General features: G+C 46.8%; 1 protein-coding gene across 1 annotated transcript in view; it reads left to right on the forward strand.

Moving 5' to 3' along the window:
• Positions 1 to 18,158, forward strand: part of FBXO45 (F-box protein 45) — a 90,751-nt gene that overhangs the window by 63,588 nt on the left and 9,005 nt on the right. The window contains exon 2 of the mRNA XM_069618067.1: positions 10,469 to 10,825. Within this exon, the coding sequence (XP_069474168.1) occupies positions 10,469 to 10,825 (357 nt within the window). The remainder of the gene's footprint in view (positions 1 to 10,468; positions 10,826 to 18,158) is intronic.

The raw sequence follows: 18,158 nt of genomic DNA on the forward strand, positions 1-18,158 counted from the left end.
TCTCTCGACCTCAAGGATGCTTACTTCCATGTGCCGATCCATCCCAAGCACAAGAAGTACCTGAGGTTCGCGGTTGGTGACTCGCACTTTCAGTTTCGGGTCCTGCCGTTCGGATTGACCTCCGCCCCGAGGGTTTTCACCAAGCTCATGGTGGTGGTGGCAGCGCATCTCGGGCAAGGGGGGGGGATTCACGTCTACCCCTACCTGGACGATTGGTTGATCAGGGCGCGCTCTCCCGAGCAGGTCCTGGATCATCTGTCAGTCACCTGCCACTCCCTTCACAGGCTGGCCTTCTCCCTCAATTTAAAGAAGTCCCATTTGACGCCAACACAGCGGCTCCAGTACATCGGAGCAGTGCTCGACACTTCCCTGGGGCAGTGTTTTCCTCCCCAGGTGAGGGCTCTTCACATTCAGCAGATGGTGCATAAGTTTCAGCATGCCAAGACGCTCCCAGCGTTCGAGTTCTTGAGGTTGCTCGGCCTCATGGCATCCTGCATTCTTCTGGTGCCAGAGGCTCGCCTGCGGATGAGATCTTTGCAGTGGGCACTCGAGATGCAATGGTCACAGTCCTCCGGCAGGATGTCGGACCCGGTTCAGGTGTCGCCCTTGGTCGGCCAGGACCTTCTGTGGTGGGCCGTCGAAGGCAACTTGATGAAGGGGGCTCCGTTTTGGCTTCCCTGGCCGGAGGTGACGATCGTGACGGATGCATCCCTCACGGGATGGGGAGCTCATGCCAATGAGCTGACTGTCAGTGGTCGTTGGTCTCCGTCGGAGTCCAGACTCCATATCAATCTGTTGGAGCTGAGGGCCGTCGGGCTAGCCCTGAAGGCTTTTCTGCCGACTGTGCGAGGAAAGAATGTCCTGATCCTGACGGACAACACAGTGGCCATGCACTACCTCAACAAAAAAGGGGGGTGGGGGGCAGGGTCACTTCCTCTGTGCAGGGAGGCGATGCAGCTCGAGTTCTGGGCCATCCAGCAGGAAGTTTCGATCTCGGCAGTTCATCTGGCCGGAGACGAAAACGTGACGGCGGACGCTCTGAGCAGGCAGAGCACGATCTCTCGAGTGGGAGTTGGCTCAGGAGATTCTTCTGGAGATCTTCGCCCTTTGGGGGACCCTTCAAGTGGATCTCTTCGCCTCCAGTGTCAACCGGAAGTGCGAGAGGTTCTGCTTGCAGGATTTTCCTCCAAAAGGAGCCTTAGGAGACGCGTTCGTGGTGGAGTGGTCATTCCCACTGCTGTACGCATTTCCTCCAATCCCTGTCATCCCGCAAGTGCTGCGGAGGTTACGGAAGTTCGGTTCCTGGATGATCCTCATTGCTCCGGCGTGGGCTCGGAGGGCGTGGTACCCAGACCTTCTCGACTTGTCCATCTGCCCTCCACGTCGTCTTCCCTACCGAGACGATCTGCTCTCACGGGAGGGGGGTCAGGTTCTACATCCAGAGGTCACATCCCTCAACCTTCACGCTTGGCTTCTGAAAGGTTGAGGTATAGGGATTGGGATCTCCCTGAAGACTTGATGGAGGTGTTGCTCTCGGCCCGACGGCCAGCAACAAAGTCTCTGTACCACTGGCGTAAGTTCTGCGACTGGTGCAGAGTTCAGAATGTGGATCCTTTTGCATGTGACATTCCCATGGTTCTGTCCTTTTCACTTTCTTTGGCCCACAGGGGCTTGCAAGTGGGTACCATTAAAGGTTACCTGGCGGCGCTGTCCATCTTTAAGCGCTCGTCTGAAGAGTGTTCCTACTTTAAAATCCCTTTAATTTTACAGTTTCTGAAAGGGCTCACTAATGTGTTCCCTCCGTCACCTTTCCTGGTGCCCGGTTGGGATTTGAACCTTGTTCTCAGGTTTCTAACGGGTGCTCCCTTTGAGCCTTTGCACTCTTGTCCTTTGAGACTGACTCTTAAAACTGTATTTTTAGTTGCGGTCACTTCCGCTCGCAGAGTGAGTGAGTGAGTTACAGGCACTTTCAGTTAAGCCTCCCTTCACTGTTTTCCATAAGGACAGGGTTGTCCTTAGAGTCCGTCCTTCTTTTCTTCCGAAGGTAGTGACGGAATTTCATTTGGCCCAGAAGGTTGTTCTTCCGGCATTCTATCCTCCTCCGCATCCTGGTAAGGAAGAGGAGAGGCTCCATAGGCTTGATCCTAGGAGAGCTTTAAGCTTTTATGTTTCACGCATGTCCCGGGTCAGAGTGGACGATCAACTCTTTATTCGTTACGCTGGAAAGCGTTTGGGACAAGCTGTGACGAAACAGACTGTCTCGCTGGATTATTTTGGCCATCTCGGAGTGTTACCGCTTGGCGGGTAAGGACCCACCGGCTGGCTTGCGGGCCCATTCTACCAGGGGTATGGCTGCATCTACTGCCCTGCAGAGGGGTGTTCCTATTCGCAACATCTGTGATGCAGCCAACTGAGCTTCAGTACATACATTTGTACGTCACTATTCCCTCGATTCCATCCGAGGACAGGATCTGGCCTTTGGCAAGGCGGTCCTTTGCTCTGCTATTTGATTGGCAATTGTAAATTTTATTTCTAAATTCTTTCCCTCCTCCTTGCTCTGGTACTGCTTTGGGAGTCTGTCATAGATATGGAATACGTCGGAGGACCCAATCCCCTTGAACAAGTTACTTTCTTACCTGGTAACGTTCTTTCGATGGGATGGTCCGACGACGTATTCCATATCGCTGCCTCCCTACCTTCCCCGCTGCAGAATTTCTTATGTGATTGCAGCTTACGTTCCGCAAGGCTTTGTGTCTGACTGGCAGTAGACTAATGTCACACGTTCTGGGGGAAAAAACTACAACTGAGGCTACGGGCGTCGTGAGTCCTACTTATCACATCGGATGACGTCGGAGGAGGTCCTCGACGACGGCGCATCGACGCAGGACGCAGAAAAAAGTTTCCGAAGTAGCACAGCTGTGGTGATTACCTGTCATAGATATGAAATACGTCGTCGGACCATCCCATTGAAAGAACGTTACCAGGTAAGAAAGTAACTTGTTCTTCTCCAAAATAATGCACTTGGAATGCCCCCGAGTATTCCCAGGAGAGCACACATCTCAGAGGTTAGGCGAAAGAACAAATGTCTCTCTATCAAGGACAGACTCCAGTTCAAAACAGTCTCCCTCACTTAGAAATGTCTCAAAGACACTGCCCCGCAATACCTAACGGATATAATTGTCAAAAAATCAACATGTCCTATTGGGACTGCTAACGCCTTCTCTCTGGTAGTCCCAAGATTCAAATTAAAATGGTGGTAGCTTTCCTGTTCTGGCTGCCCAGTTATGGCATTCCCTCCCAACATCCTTGCGATCAGACCAGTCCTTTCACAGTTTCAGGAAAAACACTGGCTGGCTTCTAATGACATCTGACACCTTTTGGATTTCCTTCCAGGTCAATATACTGCCCTATATTATGTAAATTACTGTATTGTATCATCTGTATTGTAACTTATCGTGTATCATACTATCTGTTCCTGCTCTGTATTATTGTACATAACTACTGTAAGCATTTGTAACTGGAATACTTGTAATTTTCTTGTAATACGGCCAGATACCTCTGTGTTCGGTGCGCTATATAAATCATTAAACATATGAACCTAATGTTATGCCAATTTTATGATACAACAGTAGAGAGGAAAGAACTCCATGCTAAATTCTATACCTAATCTCATGGTCAAATGGTTAATTATATAGCGCTTTTGACAAAGCACTGTACATAGAACATGTATCACAATCCTCACCAAACCTAAGTTGGTACTCCTTTATCGACCTCGAAAGGATGAAAGGCTGAGTTGGCCTTGCAGGGATTCAATCTGAAGCCTACAGATCGCAGCAACGGTCTCTCAACCAGCTGACCTATCTTATTGGCCAATATCCTTCAGAGGTCGGTAAACAGATTAGTGCCTAGCTGTTGGACGAACCATGTATGATTCGCTACATACAGTTAAATATCTATCTGGTTTATCACAGGGACAGGTTTTTGCTGAGTTTCTATTTCAGTTACAAATGTAACTCATTTGTTTGTTTTTGAACGGCACTTGCACTTGACAGTCGGGTTTTGGATGTTTTAATTGTAGCCTTGGAAATTTGAGAGGCTAGAACACCTGTGATTGGTGTAATGACAACGAATCACCCATGAGCAAAGACTCTGCTGCCACTGACCATTTATAATGTACCCCCATTGACTGCAAGGTTGAACAGATGTTAACTAGACAGTGCATACTCATTTTACACTCCTAATTGAAGTTTACATCAAAGTGTAAACCTGTTCTGTCTCTGCATGATTATGCACACAGCACAGGAACTCTGAAAAATACAATTATGCAATGCTGCTTCGCTTGCACTGGAAAAAAAGCATAATTTGTTACAAAAGATGAATTCTCAATTGCAACTTAGTTTTCCATCGTATGTATTCTACAATCCTAAAATGCTAGGAAAATAAATGTGCACAGTGCTTCTGTCTGTTCCATGAGCATCCACACAGCAGAAGCTGAATGGAAAGAAACCATTCCTTTTCACAGTGTGCAGTTTCATTTTTTTGAAAGGCTCAAGTGAAATACATTCTGTTTCAGAGGCGTTTATCTATGACTTGCAATTACATCCATGTAGATAAAAATCAAAAGAAGCGTTCTGGTTTCTGTCAAGTAACCTCACCTTTGCACTGCCCTCTGTGCTCTAAACCTGTGTGTAAATGTACACAGGAAAATAAAGCTGTCGTACTTTTCGGAAGCACTGGAAAGAATCTGAAAAGGATGAATCTTTGGTCAACATGTTATTAGATATTCTCTATTACAATCCCCATCACTCAGTCTCTTCCATGGGATCATCTATCTTCTAGTTCTTAGCTCATTAAAGTCCCTTTTGAGTCCTTGGGTTGGGGGGCACATTTTTGCTAAACATCTCACACTCCAGACTATGTTTTGGTCTCCATCACATCAGCATGTAGATTGCCGGACCCTGGAGTCTCATGTATAGGCCTCAGTTCCATTCAAATCTTCAGGCTCCAGTGGTACAATGTGGCTCCTCTTTGTGCCAAGGGTGTTCTTAAATAGGACGTACTGCCCTGTATGTGGCCTTCCATCTTCACATTAGTATACCTCAAAGGTAAAGTACCGGGAAGAGGAACTAATGATGGATTGCTTGCAGGTAATCTTCTTATTCCGCTAGTCCTACCCTTCCTCGTCACAGTACTGACTATCCAAATTGCGCTCCCATTGTAGTAGGGCCCATGATCCCAAATGGTTAAACTGTGGCATTCTGGTTAGTTGGTTATATACCTCCAGGAGTGATGGTGCAGGACTAAAGTGTTAGATAATGTCCTGGTGCTTAAAACGTAAGAACTATGACCAGAAAATGTAGGCAAAGGATTAATGGAAAATACTGATAAGTAATCCAAATATTAGGACCCATCTAGATGACCTTTAAATTGTAATGGGTCATAGAAAATGGACAAACGTTTGCATCATACGTGGAAGTTAGATTTGTGGAACTACAATGTAGTAGCTCTGATCACTAGTTGATGCCGGATACCCAGGTGCTGCTTTGCACAACTGTTCATCCAACCTTGATGCCCATCCCTGTTAGGATAATACAGTTTGTGTATGTGTTGTGAAGATGGTGATATGACATCACACAATTTGGTGATTTATTTATTTGTAATTTTTTTTTTTTAACGGAGATCACACTGTTAAATGGACAATGATGAAAACGTTGCAATAGAAAGCCTCTTGGAGACGTGTAAAGCATGAATGGTCGTATGTAGTGGGTACAAGTTATAGCTTAATCTCGTTTGGTAGTTAGATTTGTTTGCATAATATGTGCAAGTGCCTCATTGTGCAGTAGAGGCAAAGAGTGAGCACAGTTGCATCACAGAAAAAGGTGTCCGCAGTGAAAACTGTTGCAGCAGTAAAGAGACAAACCGATATTAATGCATTACAAGATGTCAGCAAAAGAGTGCAAGACCTGGCAACACAGCAGCAGAACAAGGGTTTCAATTAATGTTCGTTTTGGGTACATGTCACCGTCTGGTGGAAAAAATGGCAAGTTCTGGCACTCCATTCAGCAAGCTGGACTTTATACCTGATTTACGAGGAGTAACTCCTGGTCAGAGGGAAGTCCGCACACCTAGTAGCTATTTGCAGCTCTTGTTCCACGAACTTCAATTTCGACCCCTGTATTAGTGTTCACATATAGCTCCTCCAAGTTTCCAAAATAAGGGAACCAACATATTGATTGGTATGTAGGTAACAGAACTGTATTACCCTGTTGAATTTAAAATCCCCATGCTGTCCCTTTTGTAACAGGCATGGTAACTGCAACTCTGTTGGAAAAGGGTAGTCCGGGCTGGATTATGCAGATTAGCTGCCAGAACAGTGCAGTTTAAGACCAAGAGGAATCTTGACTATCACTCAAATAATCCCTGTAAAGTACCCAGTAGGCATCGAGAACTTTCAGGAAGGCGGCCCAGGGCGTATACTTTTAAAAGTGCCTTCTGGTCTATAGAAAATTTACAAACTGTAAAACAGCCAATGTAATCTATATAATAGAGTGCCCTTGTGGACTACGTTACGTAGGCCAAACCACCCGTCAGATCCACAAAAGAATTGGTGAACACCGCTCACGGATCAGATGTAAATCTATAACATCTCCCTTGGTCCAACACTATATCGAAAAACACCATGGACCAGACGACATTCTTTGGTGGATAGTGGATCTAGTATCCAACACTAGCAATGTCACCAACTCCCTGAACCACAAAGAAGCCTGGTGGATTTTCAAGCTTAAAAGCACCTCCTTGGGACTCAATGAGGCGGAACCAATCAGATACCGCCGCTAACAAGCTCCTGCACCTGATGGGTCCATAACCACCATTTTCAGTGGACTCTACCAACTAATATATTTTAGAGGTACACGCAAGAACCCACACAAGCTGCAATTCCACGAACCCACTTCTCATTTCCCTGTAGTACACAGGCCTGAATCCTGAGGTCCCTCGACCCTTCTTGTTTTCAGCCTCATAAGGTTATCACCTATCCCATCTATGCGATGGTATGCCCCATCTTTACTAGCCTAGTGTTACTTATCCATACAGGACTCCTTCATTGTATTAATGCACCAATTGTCCTAGACACACCCTTCAACATACATCTGTAAGGTCTCCGGCAGTCTTCAATACATTTAATAGACAATATTGCCTTTTCGTCATCAAACGAAACCCAGCAGCTGCGCAGTTGCGGCACAAGTGCAACACTATACACCGCGCGCATGCGCACAGGCACACGATCGAGAGAGCTCCGTCCATTTTACTCGGCAGCGCTGCCGCATCTGTCTCTTGCGAGTATCCCCGGCAGTCAGTCAATAATGCATACGCCGGCTACTCCACTAGCATGACAGACTACATCCTGACTAGATGAGAGGAGCCTAGCCTACGACAGCCACTGCGCTGCAACGCTGAACTCAAACCAGGTAATGCAGCTCCCTCCCCTACATACAGTGAGTCAACACTCGCCTTGCGCATCACTGACCAGGCACCCCTGCCATTTTTTATGCTACTGCAGAACTATCAACTGCATACAGCCCGTAAGACCCGGACACCGCACCTGGAGTTCTGCTCCCTCCACACCTTACCAGGGTCACGTCACAAGACCCAACAAAGAAAAGGTGAGCTTGTGTACCCCCCTTTTTTATGATGTGCCTACTATTCTGCTATGCACATAACCATGTCTTCCACTAAGATTAAGGAGCAATTAGCAACCCGATCTCCTTTTATCCTTTTCTATCCTTTGTTCTTTTTCTTTTTGTTTTTAACTCTCGACAGATACGAGCTACACCCCAAGGCTCTCCCGTGTCCTGGACCCCACACCATCTGCGCACCTATGCGTCCAGGCCCTACCAAAGTCCTAGACCCCAAAGGTCAGTGCTATGCTTTGCCCATGTGTGTGTGTTGGCTAATTTAGCCTATGATGCCCCACAACTAAGGTTGTTTTTAAATGTCATGTTACGTAAACTTCCCATAAATTTTATTCTAATCACTAATAGAGTCCCCTGGATTCCTTTCCAGGGCGACCTATATCAGGCCCAAGATGAAGGCTATCTGCCGAAACGTCCAAGGACCAGCCTCTCTTCCATCTCCTGCTAGTCCTTATTAACTGTCTCCAAACAACTTATGATTCAACTCAGGACGTCGACCATGTGTTAGGTCACCCGAAAGCCTGGCTACAGAAAACCAATAGCTTTTCAAATTTATTGTTGTCAATATTGGTTGTAATATGTTTATATAGATAAAATCTACTATCACTTGTCACTAATAGGTGGTGGTCACTATTCAATTCCAAAGCACCAAAATGGAACTATATTTGTGAAAAAACTTTTTCGAATTTACAAATTTAAATGCAAAGGTCTACAACATTGCAAAAGCCTTTGATAAAAAACGAAATACTTTGGGTTACTAATCCCTCTATGTTGAGATGCATAATTAATAAATGCAACTTTACCATATGTGAATATGTGAATCTTTAATTCTATTTGTGTTTAGGTTTCACCTTTATTACACATGATTGAATACCTGTGACATGACTAAATAACTTAATGTGTACTTCAAAAAAAGAGTACCCCCTCTAAATCTAGTTGTCAGAGCGAACCCACTTGTGTATTTTGTTCTGGTCTATAGAACATGGCTTTTCATGGCATAGGGAGCAAGTAAAATGGCTTGGGGTTGCAGTGCGTTTAGGATCGCAATACCACCATAACGTGGACAGTTTAAAAGCCTGATCATTCCTAAAACAAAGACTCAATCCCATCATTGGAACATTTTACACAAAAGGATGCCAAACTGTCGCTTCATAAAGAAGAATGCCCATCGCTCCCTCTCTACCTACGCTTCTTATTGCACATCCACAGATTCCTTTCACCTAGTTTATTGAACACAGCCTGGATAGGGAATCATGGTATGTTTTCTCACTCACTCTGAATTGTCGTTAACCTATACAAGGTATCTCAAAATACTATTTTATTTGGGTATATTAATGTTCTTATGTTTCTTTTTATGTCCTTGTGAAGGTTATTTTATTAACCCTATCACAAATTACATAGATAATTGTAACACCTTTCTCTCTTCTAAAATGGATAAGTCACGAAGCAGGTATGGCTACTTTAGGATCGAGATGCCCTTTCGCCTCCATCTTTCCACTTCATTGTTTTTCAGCCTATTTCTGCCACTGCAGAAGGGAACCAACCCAAATCCTCCTTGCATGTGCCACACCACCCATTCCCAAATGAAGGCATGGTAACCCAAACTGCTGGGCCACATTCTCTCTTCACAGTAATACAAGCAACTCTATGCATGGCCCATTAAGCAATCAACCCACATGTGTTAGCCGCGGTATGCCAACACATACATGGGTCCCTTCCAAAGTGTGCCACTCCGTTGCCCCAGCAAGTGCAAAATGTGTCTGAGGCTGATTGAGTTCGCAAACGGGGATATGGCCGTCATTGTGGCCTAGTAGAACATAACGTTTTTTAAGTTGTTCTCAATGAGTATTGTAACACTGCTGTGAATGAGAAACAGCTCGGAACTTTTCTATGAGTGTGAGAACTGTAGGGATGCAGATCCTTAAGCCCCCCTCCCAATAGTGGCATTGTCTAAAAGTTACCCTCTATGATGGCACATCCTCTGCGCGCACCCGTGTATGATAGACAAACATTCTGAAACCCTGTCCAATTCTATCTTGCATCTCATGGATGCTTTCACTGTGCTTGGAGGTTGAGTCCGACAACCCACCTCCGCCCAGTCTCCTAAGGCAGCAGAGAATTCCACTTTATTCCCTAGAGGGAAAGCAGGATCCATCTCCCATCTCTGTCCAAGGTGCTATTGTTGGCTGCAACTTTAGACTGTGTATCCGGCTCCCAGGACCGCACCACTACTCTCCCTAGAGGATGTCTGCTTTACTTGAAGCTGCCTTTAAGGCATGGGGGTGAGTCGGTTGAATCCTGTTATGGTGATCTTGTTGCAACTTTGGGTTTGAGATATCACGGTAACATGTTAACAGCCAGCAGGCTCTCAACTTTGCATAGGGCTCAATGCTGGCCATTAACACTTGTGTACAACCTTCCTTCCCTCCCTTGTGCTGGAACTCCTCGATGTCTGCCAGACGTTTTACATTCCCAGTTTGTTGAACATAACTCACAGATAAGTAACCGGAGATGGCAATTTCTGCTCTGCGGAAAGTCCCCATTTCTTTAACGTTATGAGCCTACCTTCACAGTTTGATGTATATTTGGTATTCTTGAATAGGACTCATTTTGAATTGAGTGGTGGCTTGTTGAACGTTCAATCAGAGTGTGACGAGATTTGACAGTTTAAAGCACATCTTGATTACTGTAATACATGATTGCTGTATGGCATTGTACTCTCGTTCTATCCGCCACTTTTGTGTTGCCTGTTCCTCTCATTTTCACTATATTTTCAGGTCCGGGCCTTCCAGCATGGCTTTAGTCCGAACGACTGCTCCCGAAATGTTTACATAAAAAAGAATGGCTTTACCCTACATCGTAACCCCATTGCACAGAGCACCGATGGTGCGCGGACCAAGATTGGCTTCAGCGAAGGACGCCATGCCTGGGAAGTTTGGTGGGAAGGGCCCCTAGGCACTGTGGCTGTGATTGGAATCGCTACCAAACGTGCCCCTATGCAGTGTCAGGGGTACGTTGCACTACTGGGCAGCGATGACCAGAGCTGGGGATGGAACCTTGTGGACAATAACTTGCTGCATAACGGAGAGGTGAATGGTAGCTTTCCACAATGCAACAATGCTCCAAAATACCAGGTGAGTCTATCTGGCAAACAGAATCAGCATGCCTTTCAAATCTAACAATGTGCATGTAAAACGTGAGGCAATGGCGTTCTTAGCAATCCTGGTATCACCTGGGAATGAATTGGCCTCTGCTTTCGTGCCCAACAGTTGCCCGTAGGTACAAAGCCAACTGTTGCTAAACATGTCTTGTGATCTTAACTTGTGTTTGAGGATGCACATAAAAACTCAATGGGGCACATCTTAAAGCATAATGGGCTATATGTAATTGCGCCTATGTTTGCACTGTGTACTAGCGCCACAGAGGTAGCCCCTGCTTACTGGGGGAAGCCTGATCACGAAGAGCTTCTTTTGCTACCGCTCATTATTTCGAGATCGCATGTTGAGACAGTCTTTTAAAGTGAGTTCCCCTGAAAACATTGGTCTTCAACCAATAAAATCCCCTTTAGCTATAAGAGATTCGATCTACACTATCTTCATCTGAGAAATGCTTCAAGCTATTGCAGCATTATTCGTACATTTCTCAGTGAGGCAACTCTCCATCCCAGGTAAAAGCTACATTTTTTTTGTTTGTTTTGTTTTTGTCTGAGGAGGTGTGTGTGCGCTACAAACCTGGACAGAGTTGCTTGAGGGTCTAGGATCTTGTTCTCAGACTACTTTGCACATCTGCTCGGGTGCCATCTTTCTTTCTGGTAAAGCTCAGTTTGAGTGAGCTGTTGCTCAAAACTGGCACAAGCTTCTGATGCCTTGGCCTCGCATGACTGCCTACCCAAGACCCCGTTTGCTCTGAAAAAAATCTCCTCACCCAAACTCCCTTGTTTCAACCTTGTATGCCTCTTCTCCTAAACAGCTGTCCAGTCATGCAGCGATATATAAACAAGAAACCTGTCATAAAGAATATGCCCTCCATGAAGAGGGCATATTCACCTATCTTACAGCAAGGGTCCAAATAAATGCTCCATGATCGGAAAACAGTTGCTGGGTATTTTACAGCACAAGCTACCTCTGGAGAACAACGACCTGCTACATAGCACTTAGCAAATCTAACCTCCCACATGAGATGCACACCAGGACTTTGTCTAAGTTAACTTATTTAAAAAAAGCGAAGTGTCGAATTTGTGGTTACCTATGGAGTCCTTCCTGGTGTTTTTAGACTTTTTCCTTTCAGCCCTTGCCAACTTAGTGAAGGATAACGGGCACTGTACCTCAACACATCTGGAGTGCCCCATAATGAGGAACCATGTTTATGCTTAATAGCCATTTCCCAATGCAGCTTATTTAAAACCAATTCCAAAACCGCATCACTCATTGAATGGGTAGTTTGCGTGGTCCCACTTGGCCTGGAGTGTCATGCCAACAAGTTTATTACAGGCAAAACTGAGGGCTAAATTGCTCACAGCAATTTTGATCCCATATGATTAACGTGTCTCCGGCTATATTGAAGACTGCAGGAGGTGCTCCGCAAGTAATGTGTAACTGTTATTGGACAGTAAGTACTTTGTGTGTTTGGCTAACAGACCTTCCCTGTGTGCTGAGATCACATAGCTTATTTCATCACCATTCCCCATCGCTACATGTCCCCTGTTTCATCAGTATGGACATCTCCATTTAAGGGAGCCAGAACATCATCCAAAAGGGAATGCTAACTCTTGAAATGGAAAAGATAGTGCCATGATGGAAGTTTAGCGCCTCCATGTTTCCTGGAACATAACATTGATTTCTGTTGCATCTTGGTATTCAAGTCTTTAGCAATCTTAAGTGTTTCTTATTCGTTGTTTTTTTTTTTTTTTTTTTTTTTTTTTCTTTCAGTCGACTTTAGGATTATTCCATTTTTATTTTGTTACTGACTAGTATTTAAAAATTTCTGACAGACTTTTACATTCTTTCCAGGTCGTGGTTCAAACTTACCTTGATGTTGTTCATAGTATTTATTTATTGAATCTAAACTGGCTAGCCCGTGCATAGGCGCAATTGAATTGATACAGCTGCAGGGTGTCCCCTAAAACCTCATGCCTCAAATCTTTCCAACAAATCCTCTGTTTCTGTTGGGAGTATAGCTGGCCTGATTACTTCTAATAGGACCGCCTCTATGGTGTGTATTGGGGCACAATTCTGTAATTTGTGGGTTCTGCGGTCTCATTTTATGGGACCCCTACACATTTAGATTTTATTTCCTTCTTTATTTGTTTAGTTTTTCAAAATTTTAGATGGTCCTGGGTCATCCATGGGACATTGCTTAAATGCCCTATGGGGGTGGGGTTTGTCAGCCTGTATTGTGTTAGGGGTTAGACTTGTGGCATCTAATATCTTAGTTTTGGCTTTACGGCGGGTTCAAGCCCATTTCCTGCATTTGTTAGCTCAATTTACATTTTTTATGGTAGCCACTGGGGCACTAATGAGTTGTTACGGCCTACTCTCAGACTTTTTGTTTTTAGGGATTCATTTTGTCCAGGGAAATCCCGAGGTAGGCTTCTACACACACAGGCTCTTGTGAGCCGAAGATGGCAGACTCAATAGTCGTTTGAATTAGTTTAGACCAGTTCCTAGCCCTGGCCAGGCCACTACATTTTAATGTGGGGGGGGGGGTCCGGATGTTTGTTTTTGGCCTGTTAGGAAAGATTTCATAATTGTAGGGAATTTTCCTTCCATGTGGCAACCCCTAAACTTTTTGCTATTGTTTTTAACCTTGTTGGTGACTTTGCCAGAGAAGTACAGCTTCTGCCGCACTTCTCTGGGCTTTCTGCTCCTTTCTTACGGGGAAACTGACATGCCCTTAAGACAGTCAGTACCGGGGAACGTGGTTTCCCGTAGTTTCTTCTATCGTGTCGCAGCTTTAGTGCAACACGACACAAGAGGGCACTGTAAGCTAAGTTACAGCTCTCTGGGGTCTCTAGCCTTCTACGGGCCCTAGATACTCTTTTAGGATGGTATTTGATCGGTGCAAGTCATTCAGGGACTCGAATGGTGGCAGCGATCGTATTGTTTATTTTGAGCTCCTTTGGCGTTCTGAGCACGTTTTTGCACTGAACCCAAATGGTGGCCTGGCTCCCAAAATGGCCAGGCCGCAAGGCTCCTTTGTCTTGTCCACTGACCGTCTTGCTCCCTTCACCTTCCAGGTCCGGCGACCCGGGGCCTTCCTTATTTGGGCATGTACTTTCCCGCGAAACGTGGTTGCTTTCGCGGGCTTCTACATGTCGTTTGTGTGCCTCCAGGGTGTGGGCTGGGATGTCTGGTCCCAATACACATCCTGGGTGCCAGAGAGTCTAGGGTGGTGTGAATGCCTGGGACCACCGTGGTCCGTGATTGGTCCACGTATGGTATGTGTTTTGATGAGGCGATCTCCCATTGGCTCCCTCCGTTTGGCGCGAAGGGAACCATGGATAAGAGGGGGCTGGAAACACCACTACCATGTCGATCTCCTGAGTTCTCACGAACGAAGGAATACAGGAGCCAAGTATCCTGCAACTACGAGGCTGACCGAGGAATCGCTGGTGACCCGCTGAAGAATCCTCCTTTGCACTGCTGTCGTCCGGAGAGCCCCTGTCCTCCTTTGATCGAACCAGAAGGCCTGTACTGGTGCTTCGACCTTTGGAATAGCAGGAACAGCTATTCCCGGCATCTTCAACCATCCCCTGCCAAGTAAGTCTTCGGAAGCGTCTCTGGGCCATCCAGTTGACTGACCAGCTTACAAAGGGGTTTGGCTCTGCAACCGCCGCCAGGTTGTGTTGTATTGCGAGTCCTTGTCCCTCTCCCACGCTTCGTACGCTTGGCGTTCCCAGGTCTGAAGGGAGGAGGGTTCATTTGGCTCGAATACACACGGCCGCTCCGTTGTCCTGTGCGGCAACAAAACTGTGCTGGTTTCGTCGATTGGGACGTCTTTTTGCTCTACACGACTACAAAGCGTCTCCTGCTCTTCTGAACCTGCCAGCTGCTGAAACTATCGTGGAGAAGCCTGGGTCTGCTTGCTTCGGGGACCGGTGAGTAGTATATCTAGATCTGGTCGCCCTCCTGCAGTATCCCATTGCTTTTCCCTGCTGTGTAAAAACAGCACCCTTTTGCCGCGCTCACGCTCTGCATCTGCCCGCTGTGGAGGCTGCGCTTGAGTTGCGGAACCTGTTCTTCTGCTGTGCACTAACGTGAACCGCCTGACTTCCCTCCGAAGAGCTTCCCCTTGTGCCGTCGGCACCGGCGTGGCAGGTACTTTGAGCACAAGGCTCCACTCTTCGCAGGGCTCGGACTTCCATCTAGTTAGGTGCCTATGAAGGCGAACTGAGTCGAAAGCATTATCGCACTGCCTGTTTTCCTTCCCTGGCAGGTGGACTACATATTTCGTGCTTTAAACGCTTGAGACTGTGTATTTGTATATATATTGTGTTGATATGGTATGTGTTGGTTTAATATTGTGATATTGTGATTTTCTCGCTACGGTCATTATTTTAAAGGCCTTAAAATAAATGTGTATCTATTTTTGATATAACAACTGTTTGGAGTAGTTTGTCAGCGCTCTTGCTTTGTGTGCTCATTGCGGGCTTTCAGTCACCCTCACCCCTCTTGAGACCTAGTCTTGACCGCCGCGATCGCTACCTTGATTGGTCTGGCTTGTCCAGAGGTTACCCTGTTCCAAGTAATTAGGTTGGCCTTCTGAACTTCTGCGCCACCAGGACAGAGTTCAGAAATCCGTCTTAACATGGCCCAACCTTATTGGCTGGCTGCCAAGTCTTTGTTTTAAATCCCCTAATTGGATTGGTGAGTTACCAGAAGCCAGCCCTGTGAGTGGAGGCACACATGGGGAAATTCCTCATCCTGCACTTGTTGCTTCTGGATATTGAAGAGGAAAGGAGGTTAGCTTACCTGTTTCTGGAATTCTCAGTTTCCAACAGTTGCTGCTTCTTTAGGCCCTCTTGTGTCCGGATGCAGTTGTCTGGGCAGATCACTGGTATGGCATTTAGGCTGTTTGGTTTCCTTCCCTAGTCATCCTGCTACTGATCGCCCACATCTGCTATGGCCAGGCCTTGTCAGATGTTTCACCATTGCTTTTTGTATTTTACTGCCAGGCCGGTCACCTTTCTTTTGGAATCTGGGGACTGCAGCACCCACCAAACCTGCTTGCCTGGACTGTCCTGGTTCTCCCCACCAGCCCCACTCAGCGTGCTGTTGCTGCATGGCTGTTTTTGCTGGTGTGCCATTTGCTTGCTAAACCGTAAGGGTCTACTGTATGCAGGTTCCTTTTTTGAGCGATCTCCGTTGCTGATTCCACTTCGTCACAGCAGTGAGAACCCGCCATCCAGGACTGTTTGACTTCTTTTTGGGGCCACTAGTTTCATTGTTGACTTGGTGTGCAAGTCCCCTGGATGACTGGATCCTTCAGTCATACTTTAAGTAGTATATACTTACTGGGTTTTATAGCTTGTCTGGGTTGTATTGCTTTTATGGAGTGTTGTCTGGAGCCAAGTACTTCCCTTTCGGGCCTGTGGTGTTGGGTTATTCAAGGTACTCCCCTTTCAGGAACAGTTCTCGTCAGGTTCTGCATGTCCCTTCAACTGCATTTCCCTATTTAACATTGGAGGCTGAATTCTGCTCTGCCTCTGTGCTGCTGGGTCTCAACCTCTTCTGGTTCTCCACTGGCTCCCTGGGTTTGACTGCTTTCCTAGACTGGCATTTTTCTAGTGCCCATTCTTCACAAAGACTTATTTTTTTTTTTTTTAGGAAAAAATGTGTAGCATGGATTGAGCGACCCTCTTGCCTGCTGCAGGAAGTGGTGTTTCTATAACATGGGCATTTGTCAATTTGTTATGCCAACTTTACATCACCTTTGCTCATTCATTTTTGCCTTTCCGTTTCCTCCAGTAAGTTGCAGAATGAGACCTGTTTTCTTTTTGGCATAAAAAAGGCAGCAGATTTATTTTCACACATAATAAACGCAGCAAAAGTGAAACTAGCTCTGAAGGTGCAGCGACTGCTCTGTATCCAAAACCTGCTTCCCCCTTTTTCCCCATCCATAATGGGCACAACTGCCCCAAACCCTAGACCGCCTGCCCCTGAAGGTGTTCCTGGGCTGAGCGAGCGCTGTTAGTTGGGAGGGGGGTGGGGGGGAGCTGAGCCCTCATTGCTACCACCAGACGCCCTCGCCGTTTAGGCTCCCAAGAGGTGCTGGTCCGAACGAGCGAAGACCCTTCCAGCTTAGCAATGGCTATTCAGAGTCTTTCTCTTATCTCTGGTCCCCAAAACACTGCCACGCCGAAGGTGGGTTACCGTCCACTGCGGCTCCCCCCGCATCTCCCGGAACAGGCTCCCTCTCCCCAAGCTCGTTAAGTCGGTGCCCCCGAGATGTACAATCAGCACCTCAGGGATTTGCTGCTTACCCAGCAATTTGTGCACGTGCTCCTGCAGCTATGGCCCATCACATGCTGGGCACCCCGTGCCACCATGTTCGGTATTCGCCAGTGGTCAATTCCTCCTGGTCAGCCGTCCAACTCGCCCCGGCCTTGACACAAATGAATGCCCCACCACCCAGATGGACCGCCTCCTCTGTGCTGCAGATACTAGGGAGAAGATCAGAGGGAAGCTGTTAGCACTATATTTTATCAGGCCTGATGTACCTCTTAAAACATCCTGATTTCCATCCCCCTATTTGCTTGTCCGCCTCAGCGTTTAGGCCATCCTGCTACTGAAGTGCCTGCCCCTATCCTAAAGGAATGGGTCCCAACACCCGTTCCATAACCCCTGCATTTACCAGCTCCATGACCCTCCTGAATTGGGGCGGCGTTGAGCCATTTACATTGCTGTGAACGAGAAACGGGGACCCTTCACCTGTACAAACTCTCAGCTGTAGGTACGCCACTACGGGACCTACAGGGCACACCGTGCTGCCAAGTGTAATCCTCCTCCCTTTCCCTCTCTGATCTGTCTTGGATTTTCTAAGGAGGATGCTGAACCGCCCTCCATCTAAGTCTGTCACCCATCCTAAGGAACCCAGAACCCCTGCCTTCCTTATTCTCCGCTACCAACTCGCTCACCCTGAACGCCCCAAAGAAAGCCAAAGGGAAGGCAGTTGTAAACAAGACCTTCTCATACTCATTACAGCACACTCCCGACAGGCATCCGATCATACTGTGCAATTTCCCCACGTCGGTGGGTCGCCTGTCATCGGGCTTTCCTCTCGGCCTGCTTGGCCCAACCTTTCATAGCCATGACAATGTAGTGCTCTTTTGTGGGATCAGTCCTACCCTCCAACTTGTAGTGGTGCACTATCGCCGCCAAGTGATATGCCATGCAAGATCTGGACCTCCCATTCTGCCAACACCATCCACAGAAGCCCGTACTGGGCAAATCCCTCTGCGATCCTAAC

Source organism: Ambystoma mexicanum, chromosome 10 (assembly GCF_040938575.1).
Source record: "Ambystoma mexicanum isolate Mex_15411 chromosome 10, UKY_AmexF1_1, whole genome shotgun sequence".
NCBI classification, from domain to species: domain Eukaryota; kingdom Metazoa; phylum Chordata; class Amphibia; order Caudata; family Ambystomatidae; genus Ambystoma; species Ambystoma mexicanum.